We start from the raw sequence: 27702 nt of genomic DNA, 5'->3' as shown, positions 1-27702 counted from the left end.
TACCAAAATCTTATTTCTAACGCATTATTTGAAATCTTTCAGATCTAAATATGAACGCAAATCCTGTTAAGTTGGTAACGGCTAGAACGAAATTAGCAATGTCCTACAACTAAGACGGCTTTCAACTTGAGGGCGGCAGTAGTGTGAAGCACTTACCATCAGACGGGCTCCAAGACACATTGAGCTTCAGCTCGTGGTCGGAGTCCTCAAGGGGCAGAGGGTGCACCACCAGGTCTCGGGGTGCCCCCGCATGATGGACCGGATACAAGTCGGGTGGATCCGGGCCTCTGTCCTGGGGGAGAAAGGCATAATTATAATTTTTGTTCATTGTAGATATTTTGATTGTAAAAGCCCATCAAAAGAAAGGCAAATAAACTTGGGTTTCTTCTTTTAGGCGATGGGTTAGCGACATATCACTATTTGAATCTCATATTCATTATAAAGCAGCTGCACATAGTTTAAGCTTTTTCAAATAAATTTTTGGCTCTGACTACTGTAAGGGGTAAAGACGTATGTTTATGTGTTTAGCTGGATGGTTTTTATGAATCAATGAATAGGTTTCCAGCTAGTCGTCAGAAATCCTATTCCTAAATTGACGTTTAAAAGCTGTTACTGTCTATTGATAATGATAATCGATATTGCGGGAAAGTCTCCTCAACTTTTATTCAAACACCTAAAACTTTCATGAGTAAGACTTATAGAAATAAAATGAAAGGAATGTTATGGTCGGGTTTTGTAAAAGTGTCACGTAGGTACACATCGTAATCATAACCTTCTTTCTTCACGATAGTTGAGTAAACATTATAGGTGTACTTTATTTCAGTGTTATAATGAAAAGCAGAAGGTACATGCTGAAAGATCTGAGATGAATAATAGCTCGTTTGTTTATTGTTACTCATCTCAAATAACTCTATTTTAACTCTCAAAGGCAAAACAAAGAGGTGTTATATCCATATCCAATCATAATATAGAGAACTAGCTGTCCCGGCAAACGTTGTTTTGCCATATAAACAATTTTTAAGTAAATATCTAGTTAAATAAAAATGTTAAGGTTGTTTGTTTGTTAACCCTTATCACTAAGGGGTATAAAAAATAGATGTAAGCCAATACTCACACCTACTCAATATGCTCACAACATTTCATGAGAATCGGTCAAGCCGTTTCGGGGTTTAGGGGAACGAACATTGTGACACGAGAATTTTATATATAAGATCATGTCCGTGGAGTTTGAGCTGTCAGACAGTCTTATATAAATGAGAAAGTCTGTCTCGCGCGGACCGGTGGGCGAAATCTAGTTTAGTATATTTTCCTCCGCATTTCCTTTGATTAAATTTATTTACCCAAGTATGCAGAGATCGTGGCAAGTGGAAAGAGGTAGTCTCTGCCTACCCCTCCGGGAAAGAGGCGTGATTTTATGTATGTATGTATGTATTTACCCAAGTTCAAGGAAAGTGACATAAAACAGCTTATTTTCTTAATCCATAATTTATCTCCATAGACAGAGTATTCTTGTTTTTTTTTTTTTTTTTTTAAACAATGTTTGTCTCTTTTTTCTCCTTCTTCCTCCTGGCTTTAGTCCCGGTTGCATCCTCACCACTCTGGAGAGGAGCCCGGGGTATGCCTTCGACCACGGATCCTGGATTGGGTGAGTCAGGTTTTTACACGAAGCGACTCCCATCTGACTTCCGCAATCTTTGCAGGTGAGCTCATGGATACGGATATGGATGTGCAGGTTTCCTCACGATGTTTTCCCTCACCCTAAGAGCATCGATTTGTATTCAAAATAATGTACATAACTTCGAAAATAGTCATTGGTACATGTCCGAGATGGGATTCGAACCTGTGCCCTTTTTGCGCCACACGCATTTTAACCAGCAACCTTATCGATTCGACCACCGACCGAAATATTCCTTTCTTTACTTACATTTTCTATCTTTATTTATTGAGTATTGGATATTTAAAGTAGGTCTCATGCGTAAACGTTATCAAGGTACGTATTAATTTTATCGCATTGTTAATACATACTACAAATGTGATAAATGAACTAATATTGTTTTATCAACGGCTATCTTTAATCGATAAGGGCGTTTAATATTTCATTTAACAAATTTTTGTGGGAAATGTGCGCCTAACATTTTCAGTTTAGTTCTAAAGTAATTTTCACAACTAAGAATAACAGTAAAATAATGTAACCGAGGGATATCGGGACCTTTTATAGAATACAGACTTTATATCAGTTGTTTAATAAGAAGATCTTTATTTCCGATGTTTTTAAATTTTACAAAGAATATTTGAAAAACTATCCAATTTTGGACAGGACAATTCTAGCCCATCTCACACTAAGAACATGACACATGTCCTGTTTTGCAATCTGTATAATCATTTATTGTTTTATTTTTCTAAACTCGTTCCTTCTTTAAATAATACTAAGAGTACTAACTCGCCTCCTTATAACAACTATCCAACGTTAACGAGAGGCATAAAAAATTTCAAAGACCGAAGTTTTAGTCTTCAACGTCTACGTCACTTCTCTTTCTATCTTTTAGGGTAGCCTCAAAGTGAAAGCGAGCAAGAAGATCAGACAAAATGCTTTGTCAATGTTTGTATATAACTTTGCAGGACCCTTTTCTTAACCAGACTAAAATCTATATCAGGCTCTTCAAACTAGCACAAAGTGACAGCTGTTAATACAAATACGATGCCATTGTTAAAATTATGAACCGTTAACTGAAATGTAAAATGGATTACTTGCCATTCTTTACATTTTCCTCGTCGTGGACCTACTGAAATAAATGTCTCTAGAAATAAAAAGTACCCTTGTACTAAATTTCTCTTTAGTTTAAGTTCTATTACTTTTCCTTTATTTTCCCGTCAAATTCAAGTTATTGCCCACGGCAATCATTACCAGCATTTTTTTAATTAATTTAGTAATGTTGCCGTCACATTCATTAGAAAAAATATCGCTGTCTCGTTTCACATTATAATGAAAAATGAAATAGTGATTTTTCGCACGATGAAAACGACGTCACGCGTACTATAACTACAGGGGATAGCGTTAGTCCCAGTTGTTCCCGCGTCTTTTTAGAACGAAGACCAGGGTTCTCCAATAACCACGATGCTGGATGGGAGGGAAACGTTACATACATACATACATATGGTCACGTCCATATCCCTTGCGGGGTAGACAAAGCCAACAGTCTTGAAAAGACTGAATGGCCACGTTCAGCTATTTGGCTTTATGATAGAATTGAGATTCAAATAGTGACAGGTTGCTACTCCACCGCCTAAAAGAAGAAACCCAAATTTTTAAGCCTATCCCTTAGTCGCCTTTTACGACATCCATGGGTATGAGATGGATTGGTCCTATTCTTTTTTGTATTGGTGCCGGGAACCACACGGCTTACGTTAGAGAAACGTTATTATGTGAGAAAGATGAATCAGAAACTTACATGGTCGTACCACATGGGTGGACGGGGATGCATTTCGTACCCAGGTGGAGGGGGTCTCATAAAACCTGGAGACTGCTCAAACGGGTAGCCCATTTGCTGGGCAACACACACAACGCACAATAACTTCACTTCACACAAAAACACAAACACATAAAACACACACTTCCGATCACCCATTGCGTACGCGCACTTATAACTGAAACCTTGATTCATCGATCACTTATCTATTTCCTTTACAGTCATAGAACATATTTTTTCCAACAAATATCATGTTTAGTCACATAGTTACTAAACTCGAAAACCTTGGTAGTTACTTTGCCATTTTTATTTTTTTTACTTTGAATTTAGTTTTACTTAGGCTTAATTTAGTTTTAATTCTGCTTCTAAGCAACGTTTCACCTAATTTAGACGCAAAAACAAAACGCACTAATTATATTCCTTAGACAATAAACAATAACTCGTGTTACATATTAAATTGCTTGCCGATCAACTTATTAATCAATTTCGGTCCAATCTGATAATCGTTCTGACGTTAGATACTCCAATTGATTAGATAAAGGTATTAGTGGACGCTAATACTCATGAGTTTCGCTTCGAGTATGAGTACTTCTGTTCTATGCCCAGGCGTAAATTGAGTTTTTGGTGCTTTATGGGTGGGTGGGTACAGAAAACTTTGATATGGATATTTATAAGAGCTCAAAAGTGGCGTGTGGTTTCCGGCACCAATAGGAAAAAGAATAGGATCACTCCATCCCTTTCCCATGGATGTCGTAAAAGGCGACTAAGGGCTTATAAACTTGGGATTCTTCCTTTAGGCGACAGGCTAGCAACCACTATTTGAATCTCAATTCTATCATTAAGCCAAGCAGCTAACCGTGGCCTATTAGTATTTTTAAGACTGCCGGCTCTGTCTACCCCGCAAGGGATATAGACGTGATTATATGTTTGTATGAGAGCTCATAAAGACGTAACGGAATGTCTTTTTATCGGGTGGAAGCGATCCTCGTCTGCCCGCTTAGCAACGGGTGCCGGTAGATTTTGTGGGATCTGAACATACCGAAATTACATGATGTCGACACCATGACATGACAGACATGCGTGTGGGCAAGGTCCTCAGTTCTATAGTAAGTAGTTCACATAGGTGACCCCTATATATGTATTTACGTAGTAAGATCGAGACTCTCAAAACATTCGCTTTAGCTGAAAGTTTACATTTAAGTTCCATTTCCAACTTTTAGCGCTGAATTTTAGGAAATTTTGATACTACTCGTAAAGGCTATCAAAATCAGCTAAATCAGCCAAATAAGCTAAATCAAATAAATGCGTAAACATGGGTCAACATATACATACCTACATATGGTCACGTCTATATCCCTTGTGGGCTAGACAGAGCCAACAGTCTTGAAAAGACTGAATGGCCACGTTCAGCTATTTGGCTTAATGATAAAATTGAGATTCAAATAGTGATAGGTTGCTAGCCCATCGCCTAAAAAATAATCCCAAGTGTGTAAGCCTATCCCTTAGTCGCCTTTTACGACATCCATGGGAAAGATATGGAGTGGTCCTATTCTTTTTTTATTGGTGCCGGGAACCACACGGCACCAATAAAAATAATAATAAACCACATGGGTCAACAGATATGAAATTTCACATTTATGCCACTTCTTATCTAGGAGTGCATTAAAAGAGAATTCCACAAAATCTCACGGTAAAGGAAATTAGCAGGATCTTTCGTTTCAAAACATAAATACAATATTTAACAAATACCGAAAATTTTACGGTTTCTTTTTATTAAACAAAAATATTATCCTCTACCTACATGGAAGATGAAAAGGAATTTTTTTTTATGGTAAACAAAACATGCATACAATATACTCGTACATACCAATAATTTTGTACACCTATTCAGAAGTCATATAATGCTGGCACGTGTGGGAACACATTGAACGTTGGGAACACCTCCAAGGCTGTATTTTTCTGCTCAATATTCGGGAAAATACTTATACTCGTATCCACTCACAATAAGTGAAATGTTTATTGTATAGGCATATCCCTCCGTTTATCTTTGGATACGTAGTACTTATAATAAAAAAGGAAAGATACGTTATTTGTATTAGGTACGTATATTTATAGCTTTTGACAACCTCTGTGGCGCAGCGGTAGTACGCTTGTCTGTGACATCGGAGGTCCCAGGTTCGAATCCCGGCCAGGGCATAATGAGAAAAGAACTGTTTCTGATTGGCCTGGGGCTTGGATGATTATTTATTTAAGTATTTATTATAAAATATAGGTAGTATCGTTGAGTTAGTATCTCGTAATACAATTCTCGAACTTACTTCGAGGCTAACTTAATATGTGTAATTTGTCCCGTATATATTCATATTTATTTACTTATATTAAAAAAGGAAAGAGACGTTATTTGTATAACGTTTTTTTATTGCTATATTTATCATTCTTTGTAGCGTGAGTCCCGGATGCGTCCTGTCTAGAAAAGAGTCTTTATCCGTCTTGGTTCCCGAGAGTGTCGTGTGGTTCTCGCACATTTAGGACCACTCCATATGTTTCCCATAGATGTCGTCAAAGGCGACTAAGGGAAAGTCTTATAAACTTGGGATTCTTCTTGTAGGCGATGTGCTAGCAACCCGTCACTATTTGAATCTCATTCTCTTTATCATTTAGCCATACAGCTGAATGTAACCTTTCAGTCTTCAAGACTGTTGACTCTGTCTACCCCGCAAGGTAAGACGTGATTATATGTATGTATTCATTCCAGTAGTTTTAGAGTTATTCTTACACAAGGAAACAAAACAAATAGAACAAATCTTTACGAAAACAAATAAGCGGAAATTCAAAACTTACATAACTTATTTGATCCGACTCCAAAAATTGTATCCCAGTGGGCATAGGCTCTGAACTATCCATGACACTTTCTTCCATACGTGTCGTGGTCGTCTTCTCCGTCACGAATCTTAGCCCCGGTATGATAGTCAGCACCTGTTTCCCGGGTAATAGAGATTTTTGCCCTGGACTACTGTTTTCACCAGACAAAATCAAAACAGCCACGTAACACAATGTCCCTTGCCATTTCTTCATTGTTCTACATTATTCACTAAACGAATACCTTTTACGTTTTCATCCTTTACGGGGTGGACAGAGTCAACAAGACTCGAAGGCCACGTTTAGCAGGATGGTTTGGAATATACTCGTACACTATTTATACTTAAGTAGTCTTTTCTTTAATTTCACTTCTGTTTAATTTTATTTTTCATATTTGGGACATTGTCTTTGTGATGAAGATGTAATATAAATGTTCTCTTATTTAATTTGGTCCTTTTGGTACGACCTACTTTTTTATTAAATTAAATACCGGTTATTTTTATGTAGCATTTAGTGTGCTATCTTCTAAGTAAAAGGGATCCGCGTTTGATCCCCGGTTAAGTCATGATAATAAATATGTTTTGTTTTTTTAGGCTTTTATTGATCATCTACAATCATACATGACATCTTAATCATAGTAGGTACATGGGGTGGACAGAGTCAAAATCTAAAAAGACTGAAAGGAATACAGGTAGATGGCTTATTGATTAAGATTCATATAGGGTCAGGTCGCCCAATAGGAAAATAAGCAGCTGGAGCATTATTTATATTTTTCATTTACAAAGAAATTTTTTGAAATTGTAATGGTAACAAAGTCTATGGCAAAAGTAAATTTTAGTGATATTTAGAATGAAAAGTTTTTACGAACAGAATTTCTTACTAGCATAACGTCAAACAAAGCGAACGTCTAATTAGAAATCTGCGTAATCACCCATCTAACTATCTAAATTTAAATTACACCAAAAAGTCCTTCGAGACCTTTTGCTCTACCCCTTAAAGCTCAAAACGTGATAATTGGCGTGGTAGCAAACTCAAAAGGAAATTTTCAAATAATTACGAATTAAAGTAAAAGTTAATCGAAAAGGTTACATTACACTTGACCGACGCGACGGTATCCCGGTTCGATGCTCCAAGTGAGCGAGATAAAACGAACAGTGGTAATTGGTAATGTGAGACGGGTCTACGGTCGTAATGTGATCGCAACTTTGAAAATTAAGTTGGAAATTAAATCAAGTTGGAATTGATTGAAACAATTTCTAATTTGCTGACGTTTACTGGAATTTAAATTTATAGGTTAACGTAAATTTATAACTCTCGAGTAAAGGTAAAGGAATAGAATTAAAATTATCTACCATATGAAAGCAATATTACCGTGTAGGGGGAAACTCTGAGAACTAGTTTGTAAAGGGTTTAAAGGTTTGATCACGAGAACAACTTATTATCATCATTGTAAATAATACTGAATTAAACTAAGCCCTAATATTATACTCAAACCACTGTTTCCTTGCGAATAATTACAGAAAGCATTAAATCAGTAACAATTTTGTTACTATGAATTTGTAAGAACGACCGGAGGACAAGTAAATTGTTATGCGACTTAAAAAGTCCTTAGAAACTGAAATGCTTTCATAAAAAAAAATAAGCACATGGTCTAAATTAAGTAGGTACAAAATTTTAACAATTATAATGTTTAATTTGATTAATAAGAACACTTTTTAAATCTGAGCTTAACATTTTTTTAATAAGCACAAACTAATAATTCAAATATTTCATTTAAATCAAGTTCGCATCACTAAAACTATTTGTACAAATGTGTCCGTTGTACCGGTTACAACCGGTTTGGGCGGAATGCGCCCGCCCAAGAGCCGACTTGGCAACAACTGCCGTTCTCGCCCCAGTCCGGCGAAGACCCTACCAGTGGAACTCGATCGATTCTCACTCTCAGCAATGAGAACGCAATGAGGATAAAGTAAGACTGTAATTAAAAATTAATCAGCCCTGAGTAAAAGTCACTCAAGGTCCCTTTTGTGTAATTTGTTTGTAGATTGAATATTAATTAGGTGTAAAATTATATCCTCGGGGGGTTAATGTTAGAAAAGTTAACTACAAACCTGACGATGAAATCAAAGAAATCAAAATCAATATTTTATTGAGAAAATATGCCTTTTCACGTCATTTTACATTTCAATAAATTATATTGAAGTTATATCTAATTTATTAGTATTTGTCATAAAGCTACAAGCTTCAAACTACCTAAAAACTTAACCCGTGTGACGCCAGTCCCTTTGAAAGAACAGAACTAAACGCTCTTCAAAATGGACACCCTCCCCAAAAGGGTGATGGTACTCGGCCCAATTCGACCACTGGTTAGCGAAGACGCACCAGCTGAAGAAACTCTTCCAGTATCATTTACTCTTTTTTTCATGATGTTCATGATAAAAACTAACACAGGAGTTCCACCATGGTCAACGAACAATATAAAATTCTTCCATTACTAAGTGACTGACTGACAGCCAACGATTAGCCGAAACTGGGCTTACATAAGCTTCAATTTGGCATGTAAGTTTTCTGGGGAACACAGGTGAGCAATTATCGAGATTTTTTGCTAGCATCATCTACGAGTAATATGATACCTAAAGCTTAAGAGTTTGTTTGTTTGAACGCGCTAATCTCAAGAACTACTGGTTCGAATTGAAAAATTCTTTTTGCGTTGCATAGACCATTTATCGAGGAATATGATTATCTATACTAATATTATAAAGCTGAAGAGTTTGTTTTAGGCTATATAACATCACGCTGCAACTTTAAGGAGCAAAGAAATAATGGAACATGTGAAAAAAAACCGGGAAAATTATTCATCCTTGAGGGCTGCAATGATGCTCAAAATAGCTATACCACGCGGACGAAGTCGCGGGCACAGCTAGTCTAGTGATAAAATAAAAGCGAATGTCAATCAATAAATCTTTATTCATCACATAAAAATCACTGCACATTCAGACATCACAAGGTTGAAAAAATACACTTGGATACAAACTACGAACACTCGATTAATTGAACATTACAAACGCTTACTCTAATTCAGTCAGTCATACAAATTTATCAGGACTTCCTTCTCTTTCCACATTCGTTTGCCACTAACTGAAATAACAATCGATTTTTTTTTCATTTATATTCACAAGTAGGAAATTATGGAATAAATGACTCTTCTGTTTTTATCCGACTTCAAAACAGATTCTCAATTGGACAATATTTGTTTTAGTCATATAATAAGCAATAAGCATAAGGATTTATGATTAGTAAATGTTCTAGCAAGATTTTATATGTGGAAAATAATGACGTTTCACAATAAAAGGGAACTTAATAAAATTAAAAAATATATTCAGTTCATGACTGTTGGCTTCGTCTGTGAAACATTACAATTGGTTTAAATACTTTTAAACTTTCAAGCAAAATTATATATGGAACCAAATTCAAAATTAGATAAACAAGGATTAAAAAATATAGGGGTAATAGATTCTAGTTAGTGGCATACGATAAATATTTTGAATAACACATCAGTTTTTTTTTAAGAAGTCTCGTCATTTCTCGTCATTGTTAATAAAAGTCTATAAACAAACTTACAATTCTTATTTTAAATGAAATAAATAAACTTAAATCCGCAAAACTTATATGTACGTATCATACTTTCATTACTTTTATGTTCGAATAATAATTAATTAGTATGGAAGAAAAGAATATTAAAAACTATATATATGATAATTCAAAAATAAAATAAAATAAATAAGATACTTACAAATATACATTTCTATTTTGAAATTTGAATATAGTAATTAAAAACAATGTTTCCTTTTTAATAATTTACAAAATAGGCACAGTAAGTAAACTGCATACTATTTTCAATATGTCCAACAGTTTCAGTCGTCTATTTGCAATTGTTGATAAGTATGCAAACTTCGTTCACGTGACAACAAACACTACTTAACAGAATCGCCTTACATTTCCAAATTCCTATTAATTATTTTTTTCACTAATAGTTCTATTTTCTTGCCGTCCCTAATTTACTTAGGTCCCGAATGCTTACTTACATCGACAAAGAACACTTCTATTTTATTACTATGTATAAATTAAGTTTATTAAATAAATTCAATGTTATCCAAAAGCTTGAAAATTATTATATTTTTTATGAATGAAATCAAATTTCTCTTTATTTATTTATAAGGTTTTCATACCATTTTCATAATGTTTCACCATTTAGATAACATTAAATTACAATATTATTTAAATTATAAAACAATACAATACTGAAATTCTTAGGATAATGTGAATAAAAAAATAAGTTCATTTTTATATATTTTATATAACTGTTAATCTGTTAAACAATGTTACAATTACAATATAAATGGCACAGAAAAGAAACATGTTTACGTCACAAAGTACACATTAAAACTATTTTCAATGAATTAATGATGTTATTAAATTCGTTAGAAAGGCAAGATTTGTCTAAACTCTACTTATTCGTATATATATTCGAAGTATCAAAATCAATCACAGAGTTAGAAAAACTATTACTAAAATAAATTAAAGTGGTTAAAACTGCTTTTATAACTTAATAAAACTTAAAAAAATAAGATACATACATATAGTCACGTCTTTATCCCTTGCAGGGTAGACAGAGCCAACAGTCTCGAAAAGGCTGAAAGGCTACGTTCAGCTGTATGGCTTCATGATGGAATTGAGATTCAAATAGTGATAGGTTGTTAGACCATCGCCCACAACAAGAATCCCAAGTTTATAAGCCTATCACTTAGTCGCATTCTACGACATCAGAAAATATCAGAAATTAAATCGTATTTTTTGTACAAAACATATATAGAATGTAACAAAAATAAAAACATTTATACTTACAAATGGAAGTCGAAAAACTAAAAGGACAAAATAAATTTCAGACTGCGCTTGAAACTATGAATGATGTGCATTTTGGGCAGTTGCAAACTATCAGATAAACTTCTGAATTGACAAGAAATATGTCAAAAGCGTCAGTGTCACAACTATCAGCTGTGACATCACATTCACCCGTATTCACTTCTATAGGCTTACATATTAACATTAGAGATCGGATAATGGGATGCATATTTACCTAAACTAATATTTTGGCTAAGAAAGTATGGAGGCGGCTTCTTTATTTCGGGATTCGAATTATTTTGAATCCCGGAAATTTTATTAAACAAGAAATTGAAACTTATCGTATATTAGGTATGATAAACTCCTTTATAAACATAAGTGATGGATGATCATATTTATTAAAAAAATTACCTACCTACCGGGATTCCAGAATTATACCGCGTGATTTTTTCCACCTCAACTTTAGGTAAATTTGGATTCGAATACATAATTAGAACATTAAGTGTATCAATGCTGAATCCCGGAATTTTTGAGGTACAGAAGTACGTTCCATACTAACCCAACACCCCAACCTTAGGTAAATATGCATCCGAATATTCGATCTCTGATTAACATACATGTTATGGGTTTTCATAATTAGAACCTTTGTTCTTAAAAAAAAGTTGTTCATACTGATGCGTACACTGATCTCTAAAAATGTTGAAATCGCCTTTTTTGTTGCACACTGTATATATCGAAAGTAGTATCAGAAATAAAATTTTACTGAATGAAAATTAGTTGCCATATGAAAAAATAGGTTAATTTCTGGTAAGACACGCCCATTTACATTAAAACAGTATAATACAAGAAAAAAATAACACATTTTAACAATGATATGTGTTAAGTGTAGATTTATTAGAGTCACATCATACAATCGATATAAAAATATAATGCGACATAAAAAATACACTTTTATTAAAATCACTGGTATTTTTTATTGCATTGGTCGTTTTGTTGCTGATATGTTTGACCAATGTGATTTAATGAAGGTAATTACTAAAGATCGGAATAGGTACATAGATTGAATTGGGGTCAATGAACTGAAACGTATATATTAATATGGCCATGCCTCCGTCCGGGATTGCGGGATTTTTACAAGTGGCATGAGGAATATATTAGTGGTAGCTGTTTTCCCCCGACTTCGTTCACGTAAATTGTAGTCCTATGTTACCCGCGGACAATGTAGTTTACTGTAAGTGTAAGTACTGAAATGGAATCGCGGAAAAGAGGCTTATCCATGTTATGCTTTCTATGGTAATTCATGACGCAAGTACATAAAATCAATCTACCTGTTCCGATCTCTGGTTATTACTATTAATAGTAACACTGCGACTTAAGACTTCAGGTAGAATAAGAGTATCAAAACGATGATAAGATAAAATAATTTAGGTTGACTTCATAAAAGAAATCATTGGCTTGAGCTCACTTGATTTTCATGTAAATTGTATAAAAATTTCATAAATAATGAATATAATTATGAACTTTACGTCAAGCCTTAGCCGTAGGAAAAATCACGTTTTCAGAAAAATAAGGCTCATACTGCCTTAAATTATTTGTTTCAAATGTAAAAAAGCAATAGTAATAATTTGATCGAGCCTTAACATTTTAGTACAGCTATTAAAAATATGGTCAATTCAACAATTTAAATAAAAAAATACCGAATAACTCAAGTCGCAATGCTACCATTTGGTAGTAAATTTCACGCTAACGGGCAACACAGCGCTGTTGTCATCAGCCGGATCCGTTGTCTGTAGCCGGCTTTATCAGCCCCTGGGAGTACGCCATTTGTATACTCTCGCATACAAATTTGTACTGGCTCTGTAAGAAAATAACTTGGTTGAGAGGTCGCAATACTTTCATTTTTCAATACATAGAATTAACTACTTATTTCTGTATTTCCTTATTCATTTTACATTCATATAATCACGTCTATATCCCTTGCGAGGTCCGCAGAGCCAGCAGCCTTGAAAGACTGATAGGCTGGCTGATGTGCCTTGTGGTTCCTGGCACCAATACAAAAAAAGAATAGGACAACTCCATCTCTTTCCCATGGATGTCGTAAAAGGCGACTAAGGGATAGGCCAATTAATTGGGATTCTTCTTTTAGGCGTCACTATTTGAATCTCAATTTTATCATCAACAGTTGAACGTGACCTATCATCCTATAGTTATTAATTAAGTATATACCTATATATTATATTCCACTCCATCTCTTTCCCATGGATGCCGTAAAAGGCGTCTTAGGGATAGGCTTATAAACTTAGGATTCTTCTTTTAGGCGACAAGCTAGCAACCTATCACTATTTGAATCTCAATTCTATCACTAAGCCCAACCAGCTGAACGTGGCCTATCAGTATTTTCAAGACTGTTGGCTCTATCTACCCGAGACATATAGACATGATTACACACATAATGTAAGTAAGTTCATATATATATATATATATATATATGGACTGACCGCGACCCGACTTATAGACGTGATCATATGTATGTAAGTAATATATATATATATATATATATATATATATATATATATATATATATATATATATATATATATATATATATATATATATATATATATATATATATGAACTGACCGCGTTCTGTATACACATGGGCCTCTGCGTGCGCATGGCGCGCACCAGGTCGAGCGGGTAGAGCGGCTGGCGGCGCGCGAGCAGCTCGCCCGCCGTCTCGGCCAGCACCAGGGCTCCGGTGCGGCCCACGCCCGCCGAGCAGTGCACTATCATCGGCGGCTCCAGGAGACGTTCTTCTGCTGTACATTGTTCGACTACGGTCGGTATCACTGTAACACGATTAAATTGTTAGACGCCCTCTGTGGCGCAGCGGTGGTACGCTTGTCTGTGACACTAGAGGTCCCGGGTTCGAATCCCGGCCAGTGCATGATGAGAAAAGAACTTTTTCTGATTGGCCTGGGTCTTGGATGTTTATCTATATAAGTATTTATTATAAAATATAGTATCGTTGAGTTAGTATCTCGTAACACAAGTCTCGAACTTAGGCTAACTCAATCAGTGTAATTGATCCCATATATATTTATTTATATTATTTATTTATTTTCTTTATGATAGTTAAGTAAGTTATATAAAAAACAAGCGTCCCATAAAACTTGTACATCAAATGAAGCAATATATTAAGTTATTAACGCCCCCCTATTGCTTTGCCCGTTCACAGTCTATCTATAACATCAACAGATAATGCACCTATTTAATGATAAAAGAAATATTTTCTTTATAGGTTCAATATCTTCGAAGATAAGCCCAATTGTAACAGACAAACGATTAAAGTTACAAACTTTATTTCTTTATAATCATAATATAGTTATAGATCTATTATTAACACTGAGTCATCTCATTTTTGACTTGATAGCTTTGCTACTTAACAACCGTCTTTCATTCTCTCTTATCATCCTAAAGTACTCACTCATAACAAGTTTTATATTAGTTAATAAGCTTAAGCCACTGCGCATACATTGTGCCTTATTACTAAGTGTCTGTTGTGTTGCCTTATAAATAAATAAAAAAATAAGTTTGTTCAAGATACGGCAAGTGAGATGCATTCCTCTAGCAATAGATTCTCACCAGCCCGATGGTTCCTCAGCAGCGAGCAGAGCTTGGTGAAGGAGATGAAGGCGGCGGGGTCCTCGGGCACGCCGTGGTCGGGCCACGCCGTGTACTGCAGCTGCGTCACGCTGCGGGACCCGCCGCCGGCTTCCTGTAAAATAGTAACATATTATTAAAAAAAAAATCGACATTTTGTTAACTACTAAAATCCTAAAGAATATATATGATTGTGGTTTTAAGACCACATATGACATAATGGAAACTTAAGAGTCATTGATACATGGGATAGGCCGTAGGATTAAAAATTGTATAAATTTCAGAAGTTATGAGAGTGAAGTTAGACAAAAAGAGAGAATCAAGTTTTGTAAACAATCATCTCTTACTCGACAGATCGAGTTAGCCTTGAAGTAAGTTCGGAACTTGTGTTACGAGATACCAACTCAACAATACTAAATTTTATAATAAATACTTATATAGATGATGACCATTAAAAACCCAGGTCAATCAGAAAAAAATCGTTAAACTACCGAAGGTTCGACTGGCAGAGAATGCCTTGTGGCATTAAGTCCACCTGTTGTACATTTTACGTGCATAAAGTTTAAAGTACCTGGTTGACCGAGCTGTGCTCGGTTTTTTGTTTTTGGTAGAACGTGTTTTAATATTAGTCAAGTTTTGATAAATAAAAAGTACGACATAAGCCAAACATAACGAATTGTGCAAATTGTACCTTCAGCGTCATCTCTCTGCGTACGTAATGTCCGTAATTTTGTTCGCTGTTCGTGTACACTGTCAGGTCATCGGTCGCTTTGAGTGGTGTACTGCCAACCTGTAAAAAATAATCAACATAAATTTTATATAGACTGCTGTCTCTTGGCGTTAGTACCAAATACATCAATCTCCTTCCTGGAGAGGAGCTCGGGGTGCTTATGATCTTGGATTGGGTTGAGTCAGGTTTAAGAAGCGACTTTCGTCTGATCTTCGCAACGGTTGTTTAGTAACATTTCACATCTATTACTATCAGTATATATAAGATTGTACAGACGACTAGTTTATTTCAGCGGTTTCGCTTAATTATTTCTTTTTTCTGGCTATAGTTCTCGTTGCATTCTACCCGCTCTGGAGAGGAGCCCGGGGTATCCCTTTGATTTATAGATACTGGATTGGGTGAGTCAGGTTTTTACACGAAGCAACACTCATCTGAACTCCGCAACATTTTTAACCCGTATTAGATCGATCATGGTTATGCATTTTTCCTCACGATGTTATCCCTAAGAGCATCGGTTAATATTCAAATTAATTTACTATAACTTCGAAAATTGTCGTAAGTACATAGCGTGAGTTGGGATTCGAACCTGTGCCTCACGCACTTTAACCGGGCACCTTAACGATTCAACCACTGACGCTCCTACGGCTTCGCTTACTTACTAGTTTTATAATTGATATATGTGTGGGTGAGATCACAAAAAAAGATATAACGTGAAAAGGTAACAAACAAACAAACAACCTCACTTTTAGATTCACAATGACAAGTTGAGACATACCTTCGGCCAATACTGATGACATTTGGCGCGCCCTCTCTCGGCTAGAACGGTCAACATCACGACCAAACTGCTTTCACTCTCCCACACCATCTGCCAAAAATCTCCTACTGTCGATGATAAAGGTCCTGCAAATAATATAAAACGTTATCATAGATGTTTTAGACCTTGAATCTGTAGTAAGGAAAAGATAACAAAAAATGACGACTATAAGATTTTGAAGTTGTAGTACCAATACACTTATGCTTTCTAAAGCTTTACACAATTGAGAAACAAAATGAGAAACTTTGGTTTCTCAATGCATTTAGCGAGAAACAAATTATAGGTATTTTACGAACACCAGTTTCAATATATTTTTAGGTCATTCTCTCCCAACATGGTGTGTTTCGAGTTTGTATTCTTAGCTGTGACCTTAGATATGCCGTGTGGTCCCCGCCACTTTAGAATTAAACCACTCCACTTTTACCCATGGATGTCGAAAAAAAGGACTAAGGGAAATACCAATGCACTTGGTATTTCTCTTGTAGGCGGTGGACTGAATATCGTGGCCTTTCCTTAGACTCTGCCCGCAAGGGATATAGACGTGACTATATGTATATATGTACCTTGTGTTGCGATGTATGTGAGTACCAAATCGGAGTTAGGTATCTCCATATTGATGTAAGAAGCGTTTATATAATCGCCATTGGGTCCGTTTTTCAATATCACTCGCGTGGAGTCGTCTGTAAAGAAATAACACATGTAAAAGTTATTAATAAATATATGTTTTCAAGTTGTTCTATTAGTGTATCATATCTGATCACATTTGCCAAACGCCAGAGTTTGAAAGGATTTTTTTTAAAGACGAAAGCTTATTATGTGATTAATTTCCACATATACAGAACGGTTTATGTTAAAAAATTTACATATGGGAATACACTTTCATATGAAAATACTCCAATAAAAATAAACTCTAAAATCATACTCACAAGGCGCAATATCCCTGTATCTGTTTTTATTTAAATTGTGAGGTAACTTCGACACCGCACACGGTTCTTCGGGCAATCTCCTCAACAATGTTTCGTATTGAGTCAAAGCGGCTCCATTCGCTAATCCATCGCCCAGCAGCAACATCGATTGTTCTAATGCGTCTCCCTCGAACCTCCCGGAACCGAGCGGGACAAAACACACAGTTGGTTCTTCGTGGCCGCCATTTTCCGGCTCGTACACAGCTGCAAATTAAAGTTTAATTATGTTGTAAAAAACTAATTTTTAATTATTATAGATATAGCTAGATAGCTGTTGTCAGTTTCTTCAATTACAGGACACATTTTTCGCATTTCTCAGCGAAGTAACGGAAAGGACGTCAAAGTATGAAGAAGACGCACAAAGTCGAAGAATTATAGTACTAAATCAACGATATATTTGTTTCAATAAATACAGGTTATATTTATAGTCATCCAAGACCCAGGCCGATAAAAAAGTAAGTTTCTCATCTTAATCAGATAGGGATAAAACTCTAACAGCGCCATAGAAAAATAAATAACATACCATTAGGTTTAACAGAAAGTGTTAGCACTCCTCTCGTGCTCCGTATAAGTTGTACGACTTGTTCGTGTGTCAGATCGTCCACTTCCGTTCCGTTAACTGATATAACCTGTAATAAATTATATATTTTATTTTATTTATTATTATATTTAAAATTTTATCGTTGAGATCTTGAACACAAACATAAAATTATTATAATAATTACAAGGAGAATATAAATCATTACAAATGTGCCGTGTGGTTTTCGGCACTTTGCAATAGAATCACTCCACGGATGTCGTAAAGGGCGACTAAGGGATAGGCTTATACACTTGAGATACCGCTTGCAGATTCCGCAGTCACAAGTTGAATCTCAATTCCATCATGAAGCCATACAGCTGAATGTGGCCTTTCAGTCTTTTCGAGAGTGTTGGCTCTGTCTACCTTTTGTCTGAAAAGTATCGTGTATGCCACCTGTTTCTCTTACTATGTAGAGTGTAAAAGTCAATCAAGGAAAATGTCTGATATATTTGAGGTTTAGGCGATGAGCTAGCAGTCACTATTTGAGTCTCAAATCCATCATTAAGCCGTACAGCTAAACGTGACCTTCCAGTCATATCGAGACTACTGGCTCTGTTTACCCCGCAAGGTATAAAGACGTGATTTAATACATGTATGTTATTCAGATAACTTACCTGATCCCCCTCTTGCAATTCGCAACGCGGTGCCACGCGAGAAACCAGTACTGGGGCGCCGCCGCCGCCGCGCACGTTAAAACTAAAAGAGTGAGAAAAGAATTAAACTTATAGTTTTTTAACAAGTTTGGTTGTGACGTGTGGTTCTGGCATTTTTCATCTCTTTCAAAAGGGTGTCGTAATCATTTATGCTATCTAGCTGAATTATTTATATTTTTTCGAAGCTTTGCCTACCTAGTAAGAGATAAAAACAATATACGTTTGTATATATTTATTTGTAATTGGAAGTATAGTATGTTTGTATGTACACATTTTTTTTTTGATCAGAAAGGGCATTCTTGTCTCACGATAAGTATCTAGTAAATTTAGTTCACTACTGCTAAATAACACTTTTATGTTTATAACACACTTTTAACAAAATGTGAATTATTTAACACTAGCTTTTGCGTGGGTATTCGCTCCTAAGGGAATTTTCAGAAAAAAAGTAGCCTATGCTATTCCTAAAGGTCTAATCTATCTATGTAACCAAAGTCATCAAAATAAATTCTGCAGTTAATTTAAGTTCATTAGTTACAAACATGCAAAAATACAAATCTCTTTAATATTAGTGTGCATTGATATCGGGTCCAATAAAACATTTACGTACCCGAAACGTCCATCTGCGTCTGCGACTAATACGACTGTCACACACTCGTCCGCTTCCGATGCTGAAGAAGACTCGTCCACGTATGATAGAGGCACGCGAAGAACACGTTCTAGGAAGCCGCCATCGCTGAAAAGTGAAAACTGGCCGTTAAAAACAAATAACCCGTTTGTTTTTATTGAATTTTATTTTTCAAAATTCAAATATAGAACACTAACTGGACTGAAGGATTAAAAATACCACTTTTTATTTTTTTCAAAATCAAATAGCGAACACTTATTCATCGTTGTCGCGTTGGTCGCTCTATGCGGTGCGGGGCGTGTGGTAGCAGAGTGTGGTACCACCAGTTATTTTGTTTTTTAAAATTCAAATATAGAAGACTAACTCATGATGCCGTGAGCTTCCCGGCGTCCATAGAAAAAAGAATTGGACCACTCTCTCTCCCATGAATGTCGTACGCTTATAAACTTGTGAATCTTAACATGTATCTCAATTCAATCAGTAAGCCAAACAGCTGATCGTAGCCCATCAGTATTAACAATGCTCTGTGTTCCCCGCGAGGGATATAGACGTGATTATATATATGTATGCAAGACTAACTCGTCGTTGTCGCGCTGGTCGCTCCAGGCGGCGCGGGGCGCGGGCTCGCGGTGCGTGGTGACGCGCGCGCCGCGGGCCGCCAGCGCGGGCGCAGCCCCGGCCGCCGCGCCCGCCGAGCGCTCTCGGGGCCGCGAGCTGCTGCGGCTGGAAACAAAGTGTTCTTTTTTCAATTCTCAGTTAGCAGGAGGCTGATGCACAGTCACTGACCTCTATCTAATAAACAGGCTGTACCATACAAGTGACAATACATTTTGTGTGGAAAGTTAAAGTACCAGATTAAATGGATTAGAATAGAATCATTAGAATAGACGTCACATCACTTAAATTTTATTATAACTACTACCGCTTACAAAACGCATGTGTAAAAGAAGCGGCGGAACAAACTACACTGCAGCATTTTTATCGGACGTCATTTACAAATGTAGACCGCTAAAATCTCAATCGTGGACGAATGCGCATTGTCTACATTAATAAATGTAGAACTAATTGATTCAAAGATAGATCTGAAGATAGATAGATAAAACACTCTATTATGTAAGTAAAAATCATCATCTCTACTATTTTACATAAAGGAAGACAAAAAAAAATTAAAAGCAACACACTTTAAAAAATACAATTACCGCACAAAACTCCTATTGGACGATCTGGACCTCCTAGCATCCTCCAGTGCTTGCGTCTCGGTCCTGGGCACGGTGGGGGCAGTGATCCCCGCCAGGGCGCCCAGGGCCCCCAGCAGGGGTCTCCGCCGGGGCGCCCGCAGCCTGAAGAACCCGTGGCGTTCCACGCTGCACCGCCAGAGGGCCTTCGCGGCACGGCCGGAACGCATGTTGAAACCTAATACTGTGTCGTAGGTTTCGGACTGGAAATATTTTATTCTGTTATGAGAAATTTCGCCAAAAGTATGTATTTATAACAATTAAAACATGTTTGCAAATAATATAGGCACGTAAAAATAATTTATTAATCAAATTCAAAATTTTAATTCATAATTATGGGACATTTTAATATCACTTAACAATTGTTATATCTTGTCACTTTCGATTTGGTTGAAGTCAAATATAGGTACAAATATAGATAGAGGTTGAAGTAGGTAGTTTTGCCCCTCAAACATACAGAAACCATATGTTTCCTATGGATGCCGTAAAGGCGTCTAAGGGAATAGCTAATAAACTTGGAATTCTTGTTGGAGATGGAGATGGGATAGAAACCTGTCACTATTTGAATCTGAATTCCATCATAAAGGCATGCAACTGAACATGGCCGTTTCAGTCTTTTCAAGACTGTTACCAGGCAAAGTACGTATGTAGACGTGATTACATATATTATGTATGGAATTAATAACTTACCGGTTCCCTCTTAATCTGAATAAAAAACTGCTTCTTCTTGAAGGATATCTTGACGATTTTACTCCAAGAGAATGTATTCACTCGTATGTTATTCTGAAAGACTACTATACCTATTGACGTCACGCCAATAAATATGTCCTTCCCGTTTGTATCCTGAAACAAAAATAATGTATTCTTTTCTGAATAAAGAAGTCTCATAAAATTTTAATTTTATATAAGTACTAGAGGCCGCCCGCGACTTCGTCCGCATGGAAACCCTATCAATCCCGTGGGAACTCCGGGATAAAAAGTAGCCTATATGTTATTCTGGGTCTTCAGCTACCACAAACCAAATTTCATCTGAATCGGTTCAGTAGTTATTGCGTGAAAGAGTAACAAACATCCATACCTCAGTAGGTATGGATGTTTGTTACTCTTTCACGTTTTCACGTTTATGTCAGTACATACTTACAAACTTTCGCATTTATAATATTATTAGTAGGATTTAACAAAAATTATTAATTTCACGGATTGGAGCATAAATAAAACCTCCGACTCAACATCGTCTGTCACGCGGTTCCCCAGGTATCACACCTAGCTTAGCGGAAGATCTTCCCTTTGTGGCGGTCGAGCCCGAATCATACATATCATCATAGTCGACGGCCTCTGTGGCGCAGCGGTAGTACGCTTGACTGTGTCACCGGAGATCCGGGGTTCGAATCCCGGCCAGGGCATGATGAGAAAAGAACTTTTTCTGATTGTCCTGGGTCTTGGATGTTTATTTATATATAAGTATTTATTATAAAATATAGTATCGTTGAGTTAGCATCTCGTAACACAAGTCTCGAACTAACTTCGAGGCTAACGCAATCTGTGTAATGTGTCCCGTATATATTTATTTATTTATACTTAATTCAGTTTAACATACCTTAGCTGGATGAGACTCCACACCGTAGCAATCTAGTCTTTTCGCGTGTTCTAGAAAGTTCGCTTCGGCGTCCGCGGGCGCTTGGCCCTTATGCAACTTATGTAACTCCCGTATACGACGCTCGTCCTCCGAGGTCTGTTTCGGCAGAAGACTGAACTCTGACAGGTAGTTCGGTGGATGTTCTGACACGTTATAATCACCGAGTTCGGCTGAAACAGAAGGTATTAAATTAATACTTAACCTAACAAGTAAAATATAATAATTTTACTGATTAGGTTAAGCCATACGGCTGAACATGGCTTTTCAGTTTTTTCGAGATTGTTGGTCCTGTCTACCCAGTGAGGGATTAAGACGAGATTATACAGTATGTGTGTCAAGTGTTAAAGTCAATTATGGACAATGCAATTTAGAATTCTTAAATTTCTTGAAATATTGTTACTATCATAGGAAAAGGAATGTGATTGCTAAAAAGGCACAGGCCAAACTACTGAATAGGTTAACAGATTTGTGTAATTACAACAACTTAATGACGCTAACGTCATTAAGTTGTTGTAATTACGTAAATTTTACGTGGAGAGCTACTTTAATTGTCTTCGTCATTGTAATATTAATAATTTTTTTTATATACTGTCACAAGCAATTCGCTAATTGAAGAAACCAGTCGTTATAAGTATTTCACCAATGACTTAGGCATTATCTAACAAAGCCCTAAGCAGAAAAAACTATAAATATGAAATGACAAGTCATGTAAAACGCATTTTTAAGTCTTACATTTCTTCTTTTATTCAGAAATGTGGGTAATTACAGAACAAATAATAGCCTATGTTACTCCCGAAGGTCTTTTTTATATCTGTGCCAAATTTCGTGAAAATTATTCCAGTAGTTTTTGAGTTTATTCATTACAAGCAAAAATACAAATAGTTTCTCTTTATTATTAATGTGAGTAACAATCACGTGATACACATATAGACACAATTTTTAAATAATACAGGTATTAAACGCGCACGCAACCTACCCTTCATCTCGGATGTTTTGAATCATGTTACAATGATCCGTGGTCACGGAGCGACCGACTCCGAGTTAAAAAAAAAGGATCATTATGTGCGTATAACATGTTTAATCAATCAAAACATTCACACTGAAATATATTTACCTTGAACTGTAAACGAAGCTAACAATAAAGCGGTGTTTTTGGGCGCACTCATTCGTCCGTCTAGCAGCAGTTTCCTCAACTGCAGACATAGAAGGTATCTTGTGTACTCCTCAGCTAATCTAGAAGGTTCCGGAGGGTAGAACCTCACCGCCAACCAGAACTGCGCATTGGCACCCACTTGCTTCTTCACAGATTTACTGCTGTCAAGCCATCGCTGAAAATATATTTTTTTTTTATTAATACGAGTATTGTATTTGTTTGTAAACTTTTCACTGCTTATAAAAAGAAATATAAGAACAGTTATTGAGTAGTTATTACTCAATAACTGTTAGAGATTAAAGAATAAATTAGTTATTGGGTTATTTGCACAGCCAACGTAGAAAGCTATTATACCTTCACTTAGCTGACTCTACAAACTCATCATTTGATCTCCTAGTATAACAAAACAAATGACAGTTTGGTGGATTTGGGATGTAGTAGTCACATATCCCTCTGACTTAAACAAATTATAAATAAAAACAGTTTCAGCTTACAGTACAATTTATAAGCCTATCCCTTAGTTGCTCTTAAATTAGAATTCTTCTTGTAGCTGATGGGCTAGCAACCTGTCACTATTTGAATCACGATTCCACGCAACTGACCGGGCCTTTCAGTATTTTCAAGTCTGCTGGCTCTGTCTTAAGCAAGGCAAGGGATTAAGACGTTTTTTCATGAATATTTAATTTATACATGACAACTAATTTTAACAATTTTTTTTCAGTAATTTGATGTAAGTACTGGAATTTATTTTACTTTCTACATACAGTGGAATCCGGTTATAACGACGGTCAAGGGACCAGTGATATTACGTCGTAATAACCGGAAGTCGTACTAAACAATCATTTTTTTTTAATAATCATATACAAAATTTATGTACATACGTATTAATACGTATTAAGGTGACTAACAGACAAAAAAAAACATTCACAAAAGGTTCTATTTTGTGTTTATTCTTTTTTATTGTGGATATAGTCGAGTGATTTACACCAAGTTCCTTCGCAATAGTTACATTCGACTCGCCAGCTTCTAAACGTTGTAAAATAAAACTTTTTTCTTCAATAGAGAAACTTTTTTGCTTAGCCATTTTAGTACGCGCACTCACTTGTCACCCGCAAATTAGGAAATGTAACATAAACAAAACCGACAGTCCGCGATGCATGGGCTAGGTAGGTGCGCGGGGCGGGGATAGCTTCTATTATGTACCTATAACTTAGATTTGTTTGTAAACACGTCGACGCACGTCGTTATAACCGGACAATGTGCGTTGAATTCCGTCGTTAAAAGCGGTCGGTCGTTATAAGCGGAGTCGTAATAAACGAATGTACTTTCATAGTGGCTCGATACGAAACCAAACATATGTCTATAGTTGCGTCGCTAAAAACGGTTGGTTGTTATATGCGAAGTCGTACTAAACGGATTCTACTGTAACTGAGTTTTACTGTTTAATTGAACAAAGCATTCCATTATGGTGAATATAACATAATGTTATTTACATGCATAACCCATTTGTGCTATTTCCTAGACTAGGTATAATGAATAGTCTCATAAACTAGTGTATGTCAAGCTTAATTGAGTAGGGTTCATTCATAGGTCACTTGGTCAAACAATTAAAGATAAGGACTAGGTAGGTAGGACAATCTATTTGTTAATTAAGGATGTGAGATTCTGTCAGTTTTAGAACTCTTATATGATTTTTGATAATGTAAACAGTTCCATTAAAAGTATCAAAAAAAGACTTGAAATTTTCTGGAATTTTCACTTATAAAACACACATTGGCAATTTTGTTTATGTATATCAGAGAATAAGTGATAATATTTTCTGATATACTTAAACGAAATTGTGGAATAGAAAGGATTGAAGGAGGCCTATGCCGATTGTGGAACAGATATACACAATTTTTTAAGAATTTAGATGCTAACCTGATTAAAGGCTTATTTATTAATTTATAACTCCATCTCTCACTGGACATCTAAGCAGATCACTAAAGAGTAAAATACTTATTAAATATGCTGCTTAACAATAGCTATAGCAGCTTTCCACACAAAATAAGCCAGAACCTAGTGAATTTACTGTCTTATACAATTTTTAACATTCCTACATACTCTGAAAAGATTTGGCATAAGATTGAAGCCCAAGACGGGAAAGTTCTTGAAAACATTATCTTAAAAAAGATAATTGACTAATAAACTAAATATTTTCTTAATAATGATAACTGAATAATTAAAGATTCTTAAATTTTAAATGTCAACCAAGCAGCAGTTAATCTTTTCCTTAGTAAAAATTGTCACTTAACAACTTAGGTGAGCCCTAAAATTTAAAGGCCCCATTGTCTAGCCCCCAATGAACCAAGTTAACATACAGACACTGAACTCTCTCATCTCTGCATGTTCAAGGTTGCACCCTCTACAGAAGTGTTTTGGGCCGGGGGTCTGCCTTTTATGCATATTATATTTTTACATTCAATATTAAATATAAAAGCACATACAGTTATTTCTGTGTTGGTAGCATTAGGTGTAGATCCATTTTCTGTGAACTGCAGGCCAAAGTAGTCTTTCTCTACCAACTCAATGTGGTGAAATACTTGCTCTAGTAAAACACTGCCCTTTGCTTTTTTCTGAAAATTGAAGTTAAAATAACATGCACTTGAATTACTTCATCTTAATTCCAGTTACATCCTCACGTATCTGAAGTCCAATCCAGATCATGGTCAAAACAGGACATGTCAATCAGTCATGTGCATACTAATCTTAGTAAAAAAAACCTGTATTGATGTGTTTCTAAGGTTAAGGATACCAAACGCCAATAATATTAGAGACTACTTTAATGATTGTTTATAGTTGTATTTTTTAACATATTAAAATTTAGATTTATCATAACATTACTACAAGAATCGAAAACTTACCTCAATTTGAAAAGTCTGCAGCGTTTCGTCCAAGAACTGTACCGTGACATTAATGATATTCAGCTTTCTTTCCCTGGCCAATTCTGATGCTCGTACGTTGTACGTACCACTCGAACTGCTGAATGCGCGACGTGAAACGCTCTCAATCATCATCTATTACTCAGTTACCGGATTTCTTTCAGATAAGTCAACGCCCGGTTGCGGCGAGCCCCCAAACTATAATCACCACACAACAACACTCATCATTGATACAAAACTTAACCTATGTGAATCATCACGACCTCCGACACGTAAAACACTACATGTTTCGTCTGGTAATCCCAATTGAGAATCACCGTGACGTAATATTTTTATACTTAGTTAATAAAAAAACAATCAATGTTTATTGTTGTCTTGCAGCACAAAATAGGAGCTCGGTTATTTTTATCTCAATCACTTGGGCAAGACATGTAGCCGATCTAATTAAGAACTGCTACTCCTAAAATAGAATATATTTCACAAATTCTATTTATATATTAACTATTTTAAATCGAATACCCCTGTATTTTAGTAAAAACAACACAATCTGACGTATATGACATAAGACTGATCTGGTTGCCGCCATGCGTCGCCATGTTCAATTCACAGATACATAATTATATGTTTGAAGTTCAATTCAATGGGGTTGGATTGGAAGCCAATCTGTCGTTTATTTTTCCCAAAGCAGAATGTACGACAGCTAAAAGTTTTCTTTTGGATAATTTTACATGTTAATTTTTTTTACTACATGAGTAATAAACGACACCAAAATGAAACAACAATAAAATCGTTAGTGTAATATTTTTAAATTTAAGTTTGCGCTTTTAGTTTATTTGGTATTCATCTGAGTAAATAAGCTATTTGACAAGTTTTTAAAAACCAGTTTATATTATTAGGTAGGAGTTAAAAACTTATTAAAAGTTGTATTTTTTACTTTTGGTACTTATTAGCTGAAAAAATCAAATATGAAACTAAAAAAAAAGACAATATGGCGCTGCAGGTTTCTGCTGTCTGCTTTTACAAAATCATTATCCATAGCAAATATTATTAACAAAAATGGTAAAATATTATAGTAAAATCACACAATCAAAATGTAAAACAGTTTCGAAGGCAATAGTCCTCAATAATACAAGTAGGCGCAAAAAGGCAAATGTCAAGTTTATGAGCAAATGACGTCATTATCAATCCGATCAATCAGGAGGGTTTTGTATCACATGACAAACGTTTAAAAATGTGCTTTTTTTATTGATAGATTTAATTATTATTCAATTAATACTCATACTAAATACCGATGACGGTAATTAACACCTCATTTTTCACATTGTCAAATAGCCTATAGGGAAAAGACCACATTTTCATTATTTTATTACTATTACTGACCATTGTGACAATATCAACGGGCTACAACTGACAAGACAGCAGTCAGCAGACGCGACCATTGAGTCGCGAGTATACGCACAGATAAGACTTATAAGTCTTAACATTGACACGCTAACCAC

General features: G+C 35.8%; 2 protein-coding genes across 3 annotated transcripts in view; both read right to left on the bottom strand.

Annotated features, from left to right (window-relative positions):
* The window catches only part of LOC106129274 (fibroblast growth factor receptor 2), a 78155-nt gene extending 71423 nt beyond the window's left edge, over positions 1–6732 (bottom strand). Inside the window, exons 1-2 of one of the 2 annotated variants that reach the window (XM_013327784.2) lie at positions 6309–6732; positions 157–292 (exon numbers count right to left, since the gene is read on the bottom strand). In XM_013327784.2, coding sequence (XP_013183238.1) covers positions 157–292; positions 6309–6542 — 370 coding nt within the window. In that variant the 5' untranslated portion in view covers positions 6543–6732. Of the gene's footprint in view, positions 1–156; positions 293–3449; positions 3962–6308 lie in introns of those variants that run through there. The other variant, XM_013327786.2, reaches the window with a different exon arrangement.
* A 2543-nt stretch (positions 6733–9275) lies between these two features.
* LOC106129226 (tyrosine-protein phosphatase non-receptor type 4) lies at positions 9276–26792 on the bottom strand. The gene is made up of 17 exons (XM_060947257.1): positions 26186–26792; positions 25769–25897; positions 23244–23457; positions 22091–22299; positions 21184–21336; positions 20458–20696; positions 19838–19981; positions 19241–19366; positions 18595–18676; positions 17924–18029; positions 17362–17604; positions 16999–17115; positions 16397–16521; positions 15583–15681; positions 14874–15006; positions 13869–14077; positions 9276–13085 (listed from the first exon to the last, which is right to left on the bottom strand). Exons 1-17 carry the CDS (start codon positions 26336–26338, stop codon positions 12999–13001), a joined length of 2568 nt encoding a protein of 855 aa, XP_060803240.1. The 5' UTR covers positions 26339–26792; the 3' UTR covers positions 9276–12998.
* Between the last annotated feature and the right edge of the window lie 910 nt (positions 26793–27702).

This window comes from Amyelois transitella, chromosome 13 (assembly GCF_032362555.1).
Source record: "Amyelois transitella isolate CPQ chromosome 13, ilAmyTran1.1, whole genome shotgun sequence".
Lineage (NCBI taxonomy): Eukaryota > Metazoa > Arthropoda > Insecta > Lepidoptera > Pyralidae > Amyelois > Amyelois transitella.
Note: the sequence above shows the minus strand (reverse complement) of the source record. Positions and strands in the feature narration are given on the sequence as shown.

Coding starts and splice junctions, on each gene's coding strand:
- LOC106129226 (XM_060947257.1), bottom strand. CDS start 26,338: ATGATGATTGAGAGCGTTTCACGTCGCGCATTCAGCAGTTCGAGTGGT. Junction 19,982..20,457: donor TCCAATAGGAGTTTTGTGCG/GTAATTGTATTT, acceptor CTTTGTTTCCAG/CCGCAGCAGCTCGCGGCCCC. Junction 18,677..19,240: donor GACGCAGATGGACGTTTCGG/GTACGTAAATGT, acceptor TCACTCTTTTAG/TTTTAACGTGCGCGGCGGCG.